The sequence below is a fragment of the Antechinus flavipes genome, chromosome 3 (assembly GCF_016432865.1).
Source record: "Antechinus flavipes isolate AdamAnt ecotype Samford, QLD, Australia chromosome 3, AdamAnt_v2, whole genome shotgun sequence".
Lineage (NCBI taxonomy): Eukaryota > Metazoa > Chordata > Mammalia > Dasyuromorphia > Dasyuridae > Antechinus > Antechinus flavipes.
Genome location: NC_067400.1, coordinates 545,463,556 through 545,483,652, shown reverse-complemented (window position 1 = coordinate 545,483,652; position 20,097 = coordinate 545,463,556). Strand labels below are relative to the sequence as shown.

The window sequence follows — 20,097 nt, the reverse complement described above, 5'->3', positions numbered from 1 at the left end:
TATGAAAGTTACCCTACAGAAAAGGTATATGCAAAAAAATGGTAGTTTCTTTTATGATTCCATCATCTAGCAGGAAAAAAAGGGCTATTAATCTAGGTGATCTCATCTCCCCTTTTCAGCTTTGGAAAAAATACAACCAAAATTGGGGCAGCTAGATGGCATAGTACACCAGCCCTGAAATCAGGAGGACCCGAGTTCAAATCCACCATGAGACATTTAACACTTCCTAGCTGTGTGACCCTGAGCCAATCACAAAAAGAAAACAATTGATTATACCTAAATTTCTATCCTAATGGAAGTTTCCAAAAGAATGCAAAAAGAATGGGTAGGAAGAGATGAAGAAAAATGAAATTTAGTAGTTTTGACTAGATAAATATTACCAACTCCAAAAGAGTCAGCATTGGCATTACGCTTGCATTGGCATTATGCTCTCCAAAGTGGTGCAATATCCGGATCTTCATATCCTGATTGGGCAGATCTAAATTCTTGTGGTATTAGACAGTATTTGGTTTCCTTACATAACTGAAGTTGATGACTTTGCGATTTCTTTGGGAGTCACTTCTTTGGGCCACTTCAGGTTAAGCTAAGTGTTCAATTTAGTAACCTCTGATCGGTTTTCCCAGTAAAATTTTTTCTTAAACAAAAAATTATTCTCACTTTAAAAGATATATAGATGCTTTCAAGCAGATTACTGGCATACATCAGTTGCCATGGTTTCTGAATAGAGCATAAGGATATGGATTTCAACATTTGTAAGAGTACATTTAATCTTTGAAGATTTAAAACCAGTTGTGGTTACAACTTACTTATAAACCTTTTCTCTTGATAACTATTTCTGGGTATGCCATTTGTTGAATTTTGAATATAGCTGATATTTCATTTATTTTAAATCTTTAAAAGACTAAAAATATTCAAAAATTAATTTGAATCTATTCAATTTCCATACTACTTTTAAGAAACTTTTTCCAGTCTTTGCAGTAAAAGGCAAAGAAATCATAAACTATAGGGAAAATTTTGCCTTCAATCAATGAAAATATCTGATATGACTCTTCCTAAGGCAAACAAAACAATAACTAAATTCCATTCAATTGAGTGAATCAGTGTCAAAAGTAGCTCCCAATTAGGGGAAATAATAAATCCTATGAAGTAGTTGCCTATAATTACCCTGTTATGTAATTATATCTTTGAAGAGTTCCAGTTCAAATTTTAATCCATGGGACCACTTCACAGAATTCATTATCCCACTCTCCAACCTCATTGGGACCAGGCTGTGTACCTAAATGCAGAGTAAGAGAAGGCACAATGTGACTTAGTAGAGGAATGTTACTTGGTGGATAGAGCTAGCCTTAGAGTCTAGAAAGCCTGGGTTCTCTAACTACCTGGAATATATATTAGCTGTATAACCAAAAACAAGTCAATTAACTGCTAGGAACCAAAACTTAAGTTAGAGCTTGGGATCTGAATTGGTAAACTTCCAAAACAATGAAATTACATCAATCTGCTCCTCCATCAAAAAGAAAAAAATCTGAATAAAGCCAGAAGTTTAAAACTGAAATGGACCTTCAAAATTATCTAATTGAACCCTGCTCTCATTCTGCACATGTATAAAATGGAGACCAAAGAGGCCATACAGCTTGTTAGAAGTTGAGCAGGAGAGAAGAGTTACAGCCCTGATGACCTTAGTACAAATAACTTCCTACTTCTGATTAGAAGCAGTTAGGGGTTGCAATGGACAGGGCCCACTAGAACTAAAGGGCAGGAGAAACTGGGTTAAGATCCAGCCTCTGCCTCTTCCTAGCTTGGTGACCTTGGGCATGCCACTTAACCTCTGTCTGCCTCATATTCTCTCTAGAAGAGAGGGATAATAATAATAATAGCATCCTTTTCAGAATTACGGTAAGAGCAAAATGAGGTATCTGTAAAGTACTCTACAAACCTTACAATGCTATGTGTTAGCTATTAATACTAACAGCTCAGTGCTCTTTCAATATTATTTCAATTGATCTTTTAACAAACCTGTGAGAAAATTGGCTTATTCTGAAAGAAAGATACACATTAAGTAATTTACCCAGGGTCATTCAGCCAAGAAGTATCTGAGGGTAGGTTTAAACACTGGTCCTTCCTGACTCCTTGAAGCCAGCTAGTATACTCAATTATTATTCTGGCAATACAAATGGATATTTGAAAAGTAGAAATAGAATAAATCCTATCACAATTAAAGCATTACCAAAAAAACCCAAAAAACCTGATGCATAAGTTTCAAAGACAAAAGACAAAGACAACCAAAGATCCAGCTATGAGTTACATTTTTAGTTACACTCATTCTGTATAAAGACAGACCTGTTCTCTGACCCCTGTTCATCTAATAGTTTTTCTCTATAATTAAATAACTAATGTAAAACTTGCATCTCAGAAGTGGAAAAAAGAAACTAAGCTACGGGTGAACAACAAAGAATTGATCTATCCTACATAATAAACGGGAATCCTTCATAGCCTTTTCCATTTCCTCACCTCAACGTCCTAAACAAATTTAAAGATACAGTATGATATAGGAGAAAGAATATTGAACTGGGAGTGAAAGTGAATTGAGTCCCAACTTTGCCATCAACTAGCTGTACAACTTTAGCCACATCACAACCTCTTGATGCTTCGTATTTTCTATACATTAATTGAAGGCAGGCAAAATGAGGCAGGCAGTTAGGTGATGCAGTGGAGTAGAGCTCAGGATCTGCATGCAGTCAGAAAGATCAGAGCTCGACACTTAACTGGAATTGTGAGCCTAAGCAAGTCACTTAACTTTATTTGCCTCTGTTTCCTCATCTGTAAAAAGAACTGGAGAAAGAGAAATTACTCCATAATCTCTGCCAAGAAAAATGAAGTCAGGGAGAATAAGAAAAGGACAGAACAAAAACAAGGTCTGGAATTTAAAATTCTGGTCTCTGGGTAGTGGGAGTTTCCTTATTGTGGAGAGGAGGAAGGTCATTTCAAAGGTCCAATCTCCCTATCCCTCTCCCCAATAAAGTTGAGTATTCTCAAAGCATTCAGAACTGGAAAAAGTTTTGAAAACCATTTAGTTCAACCCTTCACTATACAAAGGAAAATGAAGAGAGTGTCAGTTTCCCAGTCACATGGGTAGCAAAGTCTAACCCAGGTTCTTGAACTCAATAGAGACTCCTTTCTAAACTGTCTTCTGGATTTCTTACTTTTAAGTCTCTGTTAAAATCTCACCTTTGCAAGTAGGCTTTTTATCTCCCTCTAAGATTACCTCCAATTTATCCAGTATCTATCTTGTTCCTAAAAATAATTGCTTGCATGTCGTTTCTCTTATTTGACTGTAAGCTGGTTTTGCCTTACTCCAAGCTTAGTAAAGTGTCTAACATATAAGGGGAAGGTTTTGTCATCTTTCTCTTTTTCTTTAAAGTCTAAGAATTTTTCATTATTTATTAATAGAAGCTTAAATGAGCTACGTTTCCTCTCCAAGTATCTACAGCTAAATGGTAAAAAGTCCCATTCCCAACAAGTTGGCTTAGAACAAGATTTTAACATAATAAAACAATTTGGAACACCATTGTAATAATGGAATTTTACCTCTATAGAAAGATTAAAGAGTTTCTTCAAAAATTTTGGAAAGTTACCACAAACACATATTAAATTACGACAGTGAATTTCATTGCAGACTGCTTGCCAAGTTCAGACAGAGGTGTATATTTACATTTTCTCCCATCAAACTGCAGAGGAAATGGATCAGGTTTCTTTTGGAATAAGTAGTACATCTAATATGATAAAGAACTTAATCAATGATTTATTGAAAAGCCAAGAAGCATTTATAAGGGGGACACAGCAAGCTGAATTCTGACCTGATAAATACTAAACACATAATGAATGACTCAGCCCCCTTCCTGCACTTCCTTCACTGAATCAAATACAGTGAAAGTAGATCTGCAAAGGCATTCTTCCTACTCATTAATAAAACATATTGTACAGTGAATACATAGTATCCTAATAATTTAACTGTCCAGTAGTTTTATATTAACTACTCAAATATCCATTGATATATCTGATAAGCTACTATAATTAAATTATGATCTTGATAACTACCCAAAAAGCATTCTTTTAGAAACTAATCTAGTCAGCTGTTTGTGCTTATTTGATATGCTATTTGTCTGTGCATCAACTCCACTTCTGCAAATTGGGCAGTATGCAATTACAAGCAAATAAGCCAGCAAGAGAGAAGGAACTCTAAAGCTATTTATAGGGATGTTGTTTTTTGGTTCCCTGTATGTTCTAGGCACTTCCCCATAGAAAGTAAAAAGGGACAAAGAAGGGGAGGAGGAGAAGAGGATCGAAGAGTGAAGAAGTGTAAATGGTTTGCAATGTTTTCAGCATGAAGCAAACAAAATTTAAGTTTACCATGTGCCACTTCAAAATTGACTAAGAATGGTGGACAGAGGGGAAAAAAGATTTGTCCGAGGATTAGGGCAGAAAACACTGCAACTGCAATGCATTCTCCACCTTCGTTCTCTCCAATAGACAGTTCAGCGCGTCTTTCGGGCACCTGCAGGGCTGTAACCCCAAAGGTAGCATCAGCAACGCGGGCCGGCACAGGTGCGGACATTCCCAAAGCTGGACCCAAGGCTGGACAGCAGCCTCGACCCCATCCTGCCATCAGCTGGGGGACTATCCCAGGGACACCGAGGGGCGGAGAAGCTGACGCCTCGGAGGGGAAGAGAAGGGTGAGGGGTGGGGGGGAGGGGGGAAGAGTGCTGACATCCTAGGGGGGAGTGCCCGGGCTCCAGCAGCCGATCCAAGAGACACGCAGCCCAAGGAGGCGGCGCGCAACGTTGCTCGGCAGATGCGACACGGAGCGCTAGGAGATGCACACTGCGGAGAGATTATGGAGACCCCAGGAAAGTGAAAAAAGTAAAAGCCAAAGAACAAAAGCGCTCGAGGCGAGACGCGGAGGGGGAGTGTCAGGAGAAGAAAAGCCAGCGCCGCCTCGGCGCTCCCTACCCCACCCGGGGTATCCCCGCGGGGTCCCGTACCTGTCCTCTGAGACGCTGATGACTCCCTCCTCCTTGGGCACAAGGACTGCCATGTTCACCACGTCCTGGGACCCCTCCACCCGCTGCAGCAGGATCGGCTTGCGGGTCAGCGCCTTGGGCTGGATCTCCGCCGCCATGGGAGGAGGGGGCGGGCTAGGGGGTACCGCAGCAGCAGCCGCGGGGCCCGCGCAGGGACACCTGAAGACTCTAGAGTGCGCAGCCCCGCGGAAGCGGGTTCGAGGTTGCAACACGGGCGCGGGCCAGAGGGACTGGAATAGCGGCAGACACAGGTCATATCCCGGCTAGCCTCCGGGATAACTCACTGGCGCTTGCGGGCCCGGCAGCAACAGCGACGGTGACGGTCCGAGGCGCCACAACAGCCAAAGGGAGAGGAGGGGAGGGGACAAACGGGAGAGATAGAGAAGGGAGGGGGAGAGAGGGAGGAGGGAAAAAGAAAAAGGGCCATCCCTCGAGGGCGGGGCCCAAGGACTGGGGGTGGAGCGTGGGCACCGGGATTACGAGTGATCATCACTTCCGGTAAATGAGACCGGGACCTACTAGCCAGGAAGCTGGAGCCTCGTGCGCAGGCGTCTTTTGTACGGCTTCCCTTCTGCTCAAACACGGATGCACCTACGCTTTCTTCTCTAAGTTTCCCCTACTGCGCATGCCCTCTCATTTCTCCTCCCATGTCGCCTCCCTTTCAGTCCTCTGCTTTCCAACTGGAACTTCCAGACCCCGCCCTTTTTATCCTCCAGTGGAAAGAACACGCGTATTCCCGACCTCAGGCAAAAGACGTGCTAGCCTATGGCACCGCCTACTCCTGCCTCCCTACTATAGGAAGAATCTGAAAGGGCCGGAAGCAATCGGCGCCCCAAGAAATTGGGAATAGCTAGACGCAATGCGCCGGAGGCGCGTGCACGAGAACATTCCTAGAGTGCTCGCGGTCTCGGCGAGCTCGGACAAGCGGAGAAGGGGCGGAGACCGAATTGCATCTTGGGATTTGTAGTTTCAGTAATGTGGGGCCGGGTGCTGCCTTGTCTCGCTGCATTCTTGCTGCTACGCCGACTATCCCTATGGTTTGGGTCTCTGGTGTCCTGGCTTCGTCGTAGCAAATATTTCTACGCAGAAGCTAACTTCGGGAACTAAATTAATGGGGAGGAGGGAAAGAGTCCCAGTTTAGTGAGTGGGGAGGGAGTGAGGGTGTTAGTTACGCTGCGGAATTCCCGTTCCCGCCTTCGCCTTTCCAGTTTTGATTCAGCTCACCTAGTTCATGCTGTAAGAGCTGGGCCCAGGGCGGTCATGAGCCTAATTAACTGATTAATTGGAACGCCAAGACGTGGAAGGTGCAGGTGGGGGAAGGAGGTAATGTTACAGCTAAGGGAACTAGATAAACTTTGGTTGATGGAAGTCCACCTTGCATCTCCTGAAATTTTCCCAATTGTGTTTTCAGTTTATGTCCACGTTTAATAACGTTTCGACATGTGAATTTAGCCAGGGCACCTTGGTGAGAAAATGAAGTGGTTGCACTTCCTTAGTCGGTTCCAAAGGACCTGGTTGGAGCAAGTCAGCCTACGTGGGCAACAGAAGCGGCTGACATTTACATAGGATTTTTAAAATAAAGAGCTTTGCCATCTACTTCTCCAACTAAATTATTTTAATTCTGTAAAGCGTCGGGTAAATGTGAACCATAATTGTTACTTCTTCCTCTTGACCTTTTTAAATAATTTATATGTATTTACTTGTCCCGCCGCACCCTAGATGTAGAGAGAGGGAGAAAGCTCTGGAACTCCCAGCCTAGGGAGGCCATTGTATACATGCAAGTACTCTTTTACTGCAGTTCTTGTTTAAGCGATTAATTGGAAAGCCAAAGAAAGGAAGGTTCCTGAAAGGTTAGGTGGTAGAGGGAGATGACGTTATAGATAAGAGGGTTGAATAACAAAACTCAGTTTGATTGGGTTTCTTCTCATCATCCACCTCTCTTGAAATTTTCCCAGTTATCTCTTCTGTTTGCTCCCTTCAGATACTGCTTCCTTGGAGTATGTTGTTTGAGAAGTTCAATCACTCATCCCCTTGTTCAGTGTTCATCCTTACTGTTTATTACAATTTTAATATTAATTACACTATATACAGAAGTACACACTATGTACAATGTTGAGAAGAGAGATGCTAAAAGTTGTCACCTGTGATTGCTTGGAATTGTTCTTGGGACATCGACCAATAGTTTAGCCTAGCCGATAATTAAGGCAAACCTACCTAAGACTATATAACTCGTAAAGTATTTGAAGTACATTTCAGTATGTCTGACAGCCTTCCTTTCTATTAATGACACCTCGTTTTTTTATGTGGCTGTCTTCCAGTGTCTAGAGTTAGCATCTACTTTTAGGTCATTTTATCATTAGAAGATTAAGCCTAATGTATAGATAGCATAATGTCATAAATGTGTTACCAGGTGGCACTTGGCCTTGGAAAAAGTGAGTCAGGAAGGGATGGTGCCAGGTCTTTTCCACTTATACCAACTCAGTTTTATAGCACTCCCCCCTCCCCCTCCTTCTTCGCCCCCCCCCAAAAAAAAAAGCCCCTTCCTGGGTTTCTTTCATTATCACTTCCCCTAACTTACTTTCTTTCCTTTAAGGTCTGGGGAAAAGAAGGAAGAGAAGTGTGGAACTGTCTGGAAGATGCCCCCTCTTGCTTCTGAACTATATAACAACAAATTCAGGAAATTTACTTAGGTGGAAACATATAACGGAGTACTTTACAAGATAAAAAAGATAAAAATCCCCTAAATTGTAAAGGTTTTTATGGGTTGATTAGGGAAACTATCTCTTCCTCTTCTGTCTTCCTACTTCAGACCTATTTCTATCTTATAATGAATCTCAGTTTCATCTCGGTTGTTTTGAGTTGGTAAGTATCCAATATAGATTAAGATTGAGCTCCCATACAGTAAAATATAATATAGGTGGTGTTTAGTACCTATTAGTGCTAGAGTGATAGAAATAAGAAAAAGAAAGTCCCTGTCTTTCAGTTTACAATCTCATGGCTAAAGACTACGGACAGACGGAAGCTGAAAGCACTGCAACCCCAAGGTGCCCCTAGGAACATGAAGATGGTTGATGTCTAAACCAAGTGGGCAGCAGTGAATAAATGAACCCTTGGTAGGACTTCTGGGCCTTTTATTTTTAAGATAAGTAATGGCATATTAGTATCTTACTAGACATTTTATTTAATATCTTATTAAGACAACTAGGTGGCTTAGTGGACAGAGTGTGGGGCCTGAAGTCAGGAAGATGCATATTCCTGAGCTCAAATCTACCTTCAGATACTATCTACCTGTATAACCCTGGGCAAATCATTTCACTTAACACAGTTTTCTCATCTGTAAAATGAGCTGGAGAAGAAAATGGCAAACTAGGCCCATTTTTTTTGGCAAGAAAACCCTAAACAGAGTCACAAAAAAAAATCAGAAACAACTGAAAAATGACTAACAATACCACAGTCATATGAATGAGATATAGCTCATAGGAAGACTGTGAGAACTCTTAAGGCTACCCAGCCTGGGGAATGCCACTAATTATGCTGACAGAACAACCAGTAGGGTCACTAAGCCATCGAAGTCAAGTATGGAAGCAGCTAGGCCTCAGTTCAATAATGGGTGCAACCCCACCCCTACCACTTCTCAATTATACCTCTTAGCCACAAAATTAACATATCAGTGACTTGAACCTAATCTTTTTTTTTTCTTTTCAATAAAATTATCTTCTTGCTTTTGGCTCTTTGCTAAATTCCCTTGGAATTTTAGCCGGCTATCTAGCAGTGAAATAAATCTTTGTCCCTTAACTTGGAGACAAACTTGAGTTTTCAAATTATTTCGCTGTACCTGTGACACTGACCTGGGGATCTTTTCAGGTATCTCCCACCTCAATAATATCACTAGCACAAAACAGCAAAACTACCAAGGAAAGAAACATAAAAGACAAAGTGGTATAAGATAAAGAGCTCAGACTCTGGAGGGAGAAAGCCTGTGTCTAAATCTAGCCTCTGACACTTAATTACTGTGCAATGCTGGTTGAGTCACTTAATTTCCCTCTATCTCTGCTCTCATCTGTTCAATGAGAATATTGAATCAGATGGCCCTTGGGGTCCCCTCTCTCTCTATATCTGTATACCTATACTCGAGTACAGATTTCCTACATGTTCAAGAAAGTTAAAGCTAATTTCCCTTCAATCTCTCTAATTTCCTAGCATGAATGGCAACAGGGTACAGTCACTTTGCAACACACAAAATTGAATGTAGTTGTTTAGAATATAATCTCCTTAAGGGAGGGTAGATTTTTCTTTTTCCTTTTCTTTTTTCTTTGTATTCCTAGCACATTGTACCTAGTACAAGTTTAGCATTCAGTAAATGCTTTGTGTGGTTCAGAAATGGTGAGGAGTCACCAGTTAATAAAAAAAATGCTGGAGAGATCTCTAGAAGCAAAGCAAAGTTTATTATACTTTCTCAGAGAGAAGGGTGTCCCACCAGTTGAGCACACAATGGAAATGAGGAAGCACCTTCTGGGGCAGGGTTAATACTTTTAATCCCTAACACAAATACCCCTCCCACCACTGACCCTCATCCCCTTTGGCTGAGGATCTTACATTCTAAACTCGGGAACTACGCAAGAAATTGAACTTGACCAATAATTACATAGTTGCCCATATTTGACTGAAATAGGGAGAAAATGATGTCATGGGAGGATAGCAGGAAGGGGACTGACTTAGGTATGCCCTTGGATCAATCTTCAAAATCCTTCAGGCCTAATCAAACTCTGAAGTAGATGAAGCCTTACTCAATTTTCACAACTGTGTTGAAAGATCTCATCTCATCCAGTTCAGCTTGGTGATTGATTGGTGCCATCCATTTTTTATGGTTATTCCTGAAAGCCCCTTGGATTAGAATGGAGAATGAAAGCTCTTGACTCTGCTCTGTATTAATCATCTTAATCTCAATGGACTAAATTTGAGGATATCTCCCCCTACTTAATTGTCTTCTTTTTCTTTTTCAACCACAACTCCACATTTGACTTCTCTTATCTATAACTCTATCTTCCAATTCCATGCTCCTCCCTGGGCTCTTGAAATCCCATTTTCTCCTTTCTGTTTGTTAATAGTCTCCTACCTTCAACTTCCTATAGATAAAGCTACCCTGAATAGAGTGGCACAGGCAATCTCCACAAATGTTACAATTTACATTAATTCATTTTTAATTTCCTTGTCATTAATTTGGCTGTCCAGTATCTTCTCAATTATGGAAGTTGTAGAACACAGACAATTTACCTCCAAGGTACCCAGTCCTGATCTGTATTTTCCATGGGATTTCTTACCTGGACTTCTAGTCTTTAGAAGTCCTTCATGTCCTCTCTTTTGATTTCTCTCTAGGAAAATACTTTCCTATCTGAATCCAAAACTATTTACTTCCAGATTCCATGCCTGGGGTTCTTTCTTCAGCCTCATCTACATATCTCTATCCTCTGATCTCCTGGCAACTACTCTCTTACTCTTTTTTCCCTTCAATATAGGTTACAATCAATGGAAGCAAAACCAGAAACAATCTTTCTTACCAATTAGGAGGGATTGGTTGCTAGAGTAGACAGGTGGGAATCTTCGAGGAATATGAGCATTCAGTCTTAGAATTTGTGATAGAGAAGAGACCTAGGCATTCATTATATTTCAGAATATTGGAAGAATTGTTAGCTACAATTGTTGAACTATTTTCAACGACCTTTGAAAAATGGTAGAGTGGGGGAAATACAGTGAGACTGGAGTGAAACAAATGTGCTGGTTTCAAAAAAGAGAAAGTAGTGCCATCTTAAAAACTGTAAGTTAATGAGCTTCACTTAGATGCTAGGGAACATTTTAGAATATATTATTAAAGGAATGTGTAATGACCATCAGAAATGGAAGTGTTGATCTCAAAGAGCCAACATAGCTTCATTAAGAGCAGGTCATGCCAGAATGACCTCATTTCCTTTTTTGACAGAATTACTAGACTGAGAGATCAGGAGAATGCTCTAGAGATAGAGCTTACCTAGATTTTAATGATGCATTCGACAAAGCCTCTCATGTTATTCTTGTTGGCAAGATGAAAAGATATGGGCTAGATCAGTGGGTTCTCAGACTTTTTGGTCTTAGGATCTTTATACTCTTAAAAATTCTCCTACCCAGCAAGAGCTTTTGTTTATGTAGATGTTATCTAATAGTACATTAACATGCTTAAATAGGATTCTTTAATATATCATGTCAGTATCATTCTAATATTTTGTTCATTTGTTCAGTCATTTCTGATTCTTCATGATTGCATGAACCTTTCAGTCCATAGAGTTTTCTTGGCAAAGATACTGGAGTTGTCTGCTATTTCCTTCTCTGAAGAATTTTTATTTAATATTTAATTTTAAATTTAATAATTACCATATTTTAAATTAAAATGTCTTAGTGTTATCATGAAAATAGTTTCAATCTCAAGAATCCTAAGAGTCTTATGATTAGACAGTATATGTTTAAGTGGCTAATCACTTCCTAATTAGCAATTTTATCAATGGTTTTGATAAAAACTTACATGATATGATTAGCAGGTGAGAAAAATTTAGGAGGGATAACTAACAATCTGGGATCTAAAAAGATCTTGATATGATATAGCAGTGGGCCAAACTTAATATGATCATATGTACTAGAGAGTAATCTAAAGTGTAACATTTGCATTTTTTTAAATCTACTTCTTAAATACAAAATAAAGAAGTAAAGATTAGACATCAGTTCATGTGAAAAAAAAAAAAAAAGGGACTCTGGGCCTTACAAGTTTAATATGAAACATCAATCAGAGCACATGTGGAGTATCCTGTTGTGCCACAATTCCCTTTTAATGTCCTGACCCAGTTTCTCTAATTGTCCTATTTAGTTACTCTGCCTCACGTTATAACCTTTCCCTCTTAATGTTTGATGAGATAAAAGTTTTATGTCTTTAGGCTATAATCATTCCTTCTTAATGTTTGACATGATAAAGGTCCATTTTAGACATCATTAGAATATCAGTAACCTCTCCAGTACCTTCTCCATTTTGTCATCCTAGGTGCCTCCCCCCATTAGGTTATCCCCATCAGGTACCTCCCCCATGATGTCATTGTTCTTGTTATCCTATAAAAGAGTCTTGCTGTCTGAAATTCAGGGCTGGATTCTTTGAGACAATAGTTTCGTTCAGTCCTGGGACTAAACGTGGATCATTTGGTCCCAGTAAATCTCTCCATTTAATAAACTATTTAGTTGTTCTCTAATCTCTGTCTTGCTCAGTTTCTCCGGCATAACAGTGTATGTGGATAAGCTGGAAACAGTAAGACTACCAGAACTATAAAAATCTTCAATTTCATTTTATATAAGGTTCATTTGGAAAAACTAGAGGTTTTTAGCTAGGAGAAGACAAAACTGAGGGGGAATATGATGGTTGTTTTCAATACTTAAAATGGTACCAAATACAGGAGGGAGTGGGGTTAGAAAGCAGGGAGATACTCTGCTTGGCCCTGGAAGGTAACTGAGAGGAAAAGGTAGAAGTGGCAAAGAGGAAGGCTTAGACTCAAGGAAAGGAAAAGCTTAACAACTGGAATGATCCAAAAGTAAATGTTACCTTATAAGGTCCTGCATTTCCCTTTATAGGAGTGATTGAAGTAAATAATATTGTCAAAATATTAGGAGAAACCCCATTTTCCAGGGCTAAGGCCCAGCAAACAAATTGTGCTCTGAGGTTAGCATAACAACAGTCCTAGCCTTTGTGGAGCACTTTATGATTTGTAAAGCACTTTACCTATATTAACTCATCTGATTCTCTTAACAGCTCTAGAAAGTATTGTTATTCTCATTTTACAGATGAGGAAACCACAGCACAGAAAGTTTAAGTGTCTTGCATGGGGTTACACAGCTAGTATCTGAAGTAAGATTCAAATGTTGATCTTCCTGTTTCCAAGTTCAGCCCTCTAAAATGAACTAGCTACTTATCAAAAGATTGGAAGACTGCTTATCATGTATATTGTACTAGGACTTTTTGTTCAGGTTTGGTTTGCTTCAGCTAAAGCAAATTTAATGAACTATTCTGGTTCTTAATAGTGAAATCTCTTTCATCTTCACTTTCTAGACTTCTGCATGTCCCCCTAGTCAATCCTAAAATGCCACATAATAACTTCTTCTAAAAAAGACGCATAGAGGACCGGACTTGTGGACTCAAGAAGACTACTCTTCCTGAGTTTAAATCTGGATTCAGACACCTACTAGGCCATGTGATCTTTTCCAAATCACTTAACTCTATTTGTCTCAATGTCCTCATCTGTAGAATGAGCTGAAGGAAAAAAAAAAGGTAACCACTCTAGCATTTTTGCCAAGAAAATGCCAAATGAAGTCATAAAGAGTTGGACATGACTAGAAAAAAATTTAGTGACTGAACAACAAGAGATAATAAGAGCTGTAATTTATAGAGCACTTTGAGGTTTGCAAAGTGATTTACATCTGTTAACTCATTTGATCCCTATAACAGCCCTGGGAGGTATGTGTTATTATCCTCATTTTACAAATGAAGAAACTGAGGTAAACATTTAAGTGGTTTGCCCAAGGTCACAACACAGCTAGTTAAATGTCTCAGATATAATCTGAAGTCAGGTCTTCCTGACTCCAACCTCTGCCCCTGGACAACCTGCACAACCTGTCTGCTGATAAAAGCCTGTCTCAATGAACTTGGGCCACGGCTATGGCCCTGCTCCATCTTCCAACACATTGACAGAGCTAAGCTGATAATTAGCCTTAGTGTACTAAGACTAATTAGTATCAAATACTTTTACTTTCTTCTAGCTATAGAATCTACTCATAACTAAGTTCAAGCTTCTGAGTCACTGCTCAGGGTTTGCTGCTTCCTACCTGGAGGTAAATCCTGGACATCTTTAAAAAAAGAAAATCATAATTATTAACAACATAATAAATAAGACTACTTTTGTCTTTTCATTCCCCTACCCCAATATCTGGGTAAGGACATATCACTGTAGATTAACATTGAAGATCTAAAATCTGACAACCACCACTTTTTATCTTTAGCACATGTCTCTTCATATTTCAGGAGTCCCAGCAAACCAGAATTCTCCCAGTTTTTGGAATATACTACATGCTTTCCTCCTGCCAATCCTTTCTCATTATATGACTTAATTCTCAGCCCATCTATGAAGATCTTTTCCAGAATCATATAATTATTGTAGCTGTTACACTTGTATAATAAATAATGTTTGATTAAATACATAAAAGTATAGAATGAGATCTATGAAAGTGAAAAATTACCTAGGGATTAGATGGATGGTCTGATGGATAGAGTGTTGTACATGGAGTCAGGAAGATCTAAGTTTAAATTCAGCCTCAGATACTTATTATATGGGTAACTTTGGGCAAGTCAATTAACTTCTGTTTATCTTAGTTTCCTCATCTGTAAAATGAGGATGATGATAGCATGTACCACATAGGATTTTTGTGAGGATCAAATGAGATAAGTGTAAAAACACTTTTAAGTGTAAGATAAGTATAAGGCACTCTTAGCATAAAGTAAGCATTATTTAAAAAATAAATAAGCAAAGAAAATAATGTAAGTACTATATAAATGTTAGTTATTAATATTATTAAATATGAAGATCAAATGAGCTAATATCTATAAAGTGCTTTGCAAACCTTAAAGCACTATCTTCATGCGTTAAGACCATTCTAGACTTTTTATATTTTATGTTTCTACTCCCCACTATGAATTCTTCAATTCACTGACACTGGACTCCTTGTAGTTCCACAAACAAGACACATCATATCTTAGCTTTACTTTTTCTCAGGCTGTGCCCCCTATTCTGGGAGATTCTTTCTCATCTTTATCTCCTGGCTTCCTTTAAGTTCCCCCTAAAATCCCATCTTCTACAGGAAAGCCTTTCCCAACCTCTTAATTATAATGTAATCATTAGTGTTAATTATTTCCTAATGTCATCCTGATGGAACCAGCCTCTAACTTGTAGTTGGCTAAAGCTGAACAGAGTAGGCCGTAGTCGAAGCAATACAATAATTATATGATTTTAACAGAGGATGGGATTATAGAGAGGGTGAGTGCAAAGAATTGTTGTTATGTCAAGGTCAGGGCACAAACTGCTTGCTGGTCTGTAAAACAAGATGTTCCCTAATATTTTGACATTTTCCCTTTTGGGTCAAAGAGAGAGGACCTGAAAGAATCCCTACCATTTTGGCCAGTAAGGAAAGTGCAGGTATAAGCCAAAATGCCACAAGGGATAAGTTTGGTTAGAATGAGCATTGTTATCCCACGAGGTCAATTCCTTGAGAGGCGACCAATGGGAAGTGCATGCCCAAGTATCATTGCTAGCCATTGTTTGCTTGCAAGCTGAAAAGAGAGAGGGGCTAATAATGTAGAGGGAGAAAAAGCCAGTAGAATTAGGGCCTTGGTGGTTGGGCACATAACAAAAGGGAAAAGGAAAAAAAAAAAAAAAAAAACTAGGGCAGTATACTCAGCCTTCTTCAGGAATCATGGGACAGCTGTCTCATTTGGGATATCAGCTGCTTCTGGTCTTGAATGAATCTTGAGGTCTCCAAAGGGTTCTGCCATCTACTCAGGAGCAAGGGCTTTCTTCAGATGATCCAGGAGTCCACACCCACAAATTTGGCAGAAGTAGGACTAGTCAGAAGGACTAGGAGGGGGCTTCAGAAACAATGATTGCTTGATCAGAATGGTACCAATTTTCAGGTAAGAAAACTTGCATCAATCTTTAGATCTGAGTTTCTGGTCCAGAAATCTCCACATAATAAATAGAGATGATCTAGTTTCCTTGTCACATAGGGCTAGGTTCAAACAATACACAAAGTTTTTCTCACAATTTCCAAAATTGCATAATTGCAAAAGTCAGGTAAAGATCAAACTACTTAGAGGTTTCAAAATGGATTAATTCTGAGAAGGGAGATTTACATGTTTCCAAGGTAACCAAGAAAACAAATATGAGTAAAATCAAGTCTCCTTGTATTCTAGTAACACCATCTTCAATATGCATTCGATCAGCACATTTTGAGTCTCTGAAGAATCATGTAGTTATTTAGTCCCTAGATAGCATTCCTTGAACAATAGGCTTTATTTCTCAGGACAGCTTTAAGAGGGTATCTGCTTCTCTGGTTCCAAATCTAGATGTTTCTAGCTAATTCTGACTAAATTTAATAAATTTGATTCTTTAATCTTGAAACTAAAGAGAATGTCTGTTTATATACCATTTGCTGTTTCTGTCCTATACCTGTGTGTGGGACAGCAACCCTTGCCCAAATTAAAATCAGAGACTTTCAAGGTAAAAAGCAAAAAGGATTTATTATGATCTTGCAAGAAAGGGCAGCTCCCAGAAATAGCAGTGTTGATATAGGAGTGCAAAGCACAATCTGCAAAACACAGGATTATACAGACCCTAACTCAGAAACCTCCACCCCACTTCTGACTTTTTTCCCCCTTGGCTTGGATAGTCCAGGCTTACATTATAAAACTCAGAAATTTACGCAGAGTCTAAAAATCTACCTGGAGATTAAAAATCTACTCAGAGACAAAAAAAAAAAATCTACCTAGAGACAAAGAATACTAGCTAATGACACACTTTACCATTTTAGGAACTTAATGCTAATTGTAGTAAAAAAAAAAAAAAAAAAAAGCAGGGGAACAGGAGGGAAATGTATGTTTAAGATAAAGACCTACAGCTTTGGGCTATAGCAAGACTTGTTATTGCAAAGTCCCAGGTTATAATTAGGGCATAGGTGGAAGCCACAATATTTTTTTAATTATTATTTTATTTATTTATTTATTTATAATAACTTTTTATTGACAGAACCCATGCCAGGGTAATTTTTTACAACATTATCCCTTGCACTCACTTCTGTTCCTATTTTTCCCCTCCCTCCCTCCACCCCTTCCCCCTAGATGGCAAGCTGTCCTATATATGTTAAATATGTCGCAGTATATTCTAGATACAATATATGTTGCAGAACCGAATAGTTCTCTTGTTGCACAGGGAGATTTGAATTCAGAAGGTATAAATAACCCAGTAAGAAAAACAAAAATGCAAGCAGTTTACATTCATTTCCCAGTGTTCTTTCTTTGGGTGTAGCTGCTTCTGTCCATCATTGATCAATTGAAACTGGAAGCCACATTCTTATGAGAGGTCTTCACTCAGTTTATCCAATTCGCCTGCATAGAGCTTGCTTGTATATATTTGCTTGTTGTCTCCCCCCTCGTCTTTGAGGAGCAGGGTCTGTCTTTTGTGTTTCTTTTACTCCACTACTTAGCACGGCGTCTGACACATAATAGCATACATAGTAATACACATTTGGTGATTGAATCTGGTCCAGACCACCTGCATAGGTCTTGAGCAGATACAGGCCTGGGTGGGACTAGGAGCTCCAGTTCCTTGGATCCAGCAGTATTTCTCAGTGCTAGAAGAGTAATCCCATATAAATGTCCTTTATTAAAGAAGCCTTCCTTTGAATGAAATTGGTTAGGACCAGGTTAATTTCCTTTAACAACAGCAAATGCCATTAAAAAAAAATGTGCTTTTGTACTAGAAAAGCTCAGTATTATTCTCTTTCTTCAACTGCTATTCAGTGCCTGGAAGAAAGAGCCAAGCACCAAACACAGAGAAAAAAGGATTGCCTTGTCAAAAAAATTTTAAAAAGCAGAAGGCAGATAGAGAACAAAATAAATTGAAGACCTAAAAAGAAAGTCAAAGATGTTATTGATAATACAAATTGCATACCCTTTAATATTGATCTTTTCCACTAAATCCTTAAAGGATTATTTGAACTTCTAAGATTGTATACATTTTCATTTCCAGGGCTTAAGACCTAGAAGATTTATGTCATAAGGCACAGGATTAAATACTTAAAAAAAAAAAAAAAACTTTTTTGATATTGGCACAAAATGACAGAGCTAGAAAGTTCATTTTTTTTGCTAGAAATTTGAGGAAATATTATATTAGGAGTAGAGAATTTAGAGTTTCTAAATATTGGAGTTCCCAATAGCAAGAGTAAACTAATTGCAAATGCCAGATCTGCAACATTTCAAAAGTAATCTTAAAGATTACTTGCTTTCATGGACAAGATTTCTCAAAAGCTAATTTTAACAATACCAATAATAATACCCAGCATTTAAATAGTGCCTATTATGTACCAAGTACTTTACAAATATCTCAGCTGACCCTCATAACAACCCTGGAGGTAGACATTTATTATCCCCATTTTACAACTGAGAAAACTGAGTCAGAGTTTAAGTGACTTGTTCAGGGTCATACAGCTATTACATATCTGAGAGTAGATTTGAACTCAGGTGTTTCACATTCCAGGCCTTATTCTACTGTGCTGACTTCAGTGCTTAGTGAAGAGAATACAGGAAATGGCAGAAAAAGAGTCGCCAGTAATAATAATTAAAATTTATAGAGAAATAGGGACTAGAGGGGCAATTAGATGGCGCAGTGTAGAGAGCACCAGCCCTGAAGTCAGGAGGACCTGAGTTCAAATTTGGCCTCAGACACTTAACACTTCTTAGGTATGTGACCTTGGGCAAGTCACTTAACCCCAATTGCCTCAAGAGAAAAAAAAGAAATAGGGATTGGAACCAAGATTCATTCATCTTTCTACCAATAGGGGATTTTTTTTTTTTTTTTTTTTGCACCTATTAGTTTTAGAGAGTATCAAAGGGATCCAGAACTGGATGACCTCAAAAGCCACATAGTCCCTTTTACAGAAGAAGCTGAGACTCAGAGGTCTTATCCAATTAACAGAGCCTTGCACATAGTAGATTCTCAATAAATTTCTTTTGACCTATTAATTCTTATTGAAAGTCATTACTAGTAACTAGAAAGTCTTCTACCAGATTTATCCTTTCATTGTTATCCCTTTAGGTATGGCCCCATTTTTTTATGGGAAGCCACCATATTTATGGTTACTGCTAACTTTTAAAATTTAGCAATAATTTTCAATTTCTCATCCTCTTTCTTCCCAATGACCAATCATTTGCCAAGGCTTGTGGATTCTACTTCTACCATATCTTTCACATGTTTCTCTCCTACAGCAACCACCCTCTTCATCTCTTGCCTAAATTGTTGCAATAACCTAATTGGTCTGCCTTCCTCAAATCTGTCTTCCACATAGTTTCCAAAGCTGCCAATGTGATATATTCCTGAGGCTCAAGTCTGGCCATGTTATTTTACTCAAGGAAGCTCCACTGGTTCCCACTTGCTTCTAGGATTAGTCAATCAGTCAATAAGCATTTATTAAAATTCTATTATGTGTCAGACACTATGTTAACTGCTGAGGATACAAAGAAAGGCAAAAAACAATCCCTGCTTTCAAGGATCACACAGTCTAATGAGAGAAATATTACAAAAACAAGTAAATACAAGATGATTTGAAGATAATCTCAGAGAAAAAATTAAGATTAAGCAGGACTGGGAAGGCTTCTTGAAAACCGTGGGACTTCAGGTGAAATTAGAGGGAATTCACAAAAACTAGGAGTTAGAAAGGAGGAGTGAGAGAATTTTAGGCATGGGGTATAATGAGTGAAAATGCCCAGAATCCAGAGATAGAGTTTCTGGTTCAAGGAATAGCGAGGAAGCCAGTGTCACTAGCTAGTACACTGAGATTATAGGGTGACATAATAAATAAGATTAGAAAGGTAGAAAGGGGCTAGGTTACTGGGGACTTTTAAAACCAAACAGATGTATTTTTATTTGATCTTGGAGACAAAAGGAAACCAATGGAGTTAACTGTGGGTTGGGGGTAGGGATGTGGAGGAAGAGGGAAAAGATCATATCTTTATTTTAGGAAGATTTATTTAACAGCTGGGTAGAGAAGCCCTTTGGCACAGTGCCTGGCACATAGTAGGTGCTTCATAAATGTCTATTGATTGATTGATTGGAGTGGGAAGATACTTGTGGCAGGTAGAATAATCAGCAGGCCACTGTAATAGTCCAGGCAAGAAGTGTTGAGGATC

The 20,097-nt window shown here is 38.9% G+C and overlaps 1 protein-coding gene across 2 annotated transcripts in view; it reads right to left on the bottom strand.

Annotated features, from left to right (window-relative positions):
- Nucleotides 1–6,784, bottom strand: part of WDFY2 (WD repeat and FYVE domain containing 2) — a 149,131-nt gene extending 142,347 nt beyond the window's left edge. For both annotated transcript variants that reach the window (XM_051987378.1, XM_051987379.1), the window contains exon 1: nucleotides 5,043–6,784. In XM_051987378.1, coding sequence (XP_051843338.1) covers nucleotides 5,043–5,179 — 137 coding nt within the window. In that variant the 5' untranslated portion in view covers nucleotides 5,180–6,784. The remainder of the gene's footprint in view (nucleotides 1–5,042) is intronic.
- Between the last annotated feature and the right edge of the window lie 13,313 nt (nucleotides 6,785–20,097).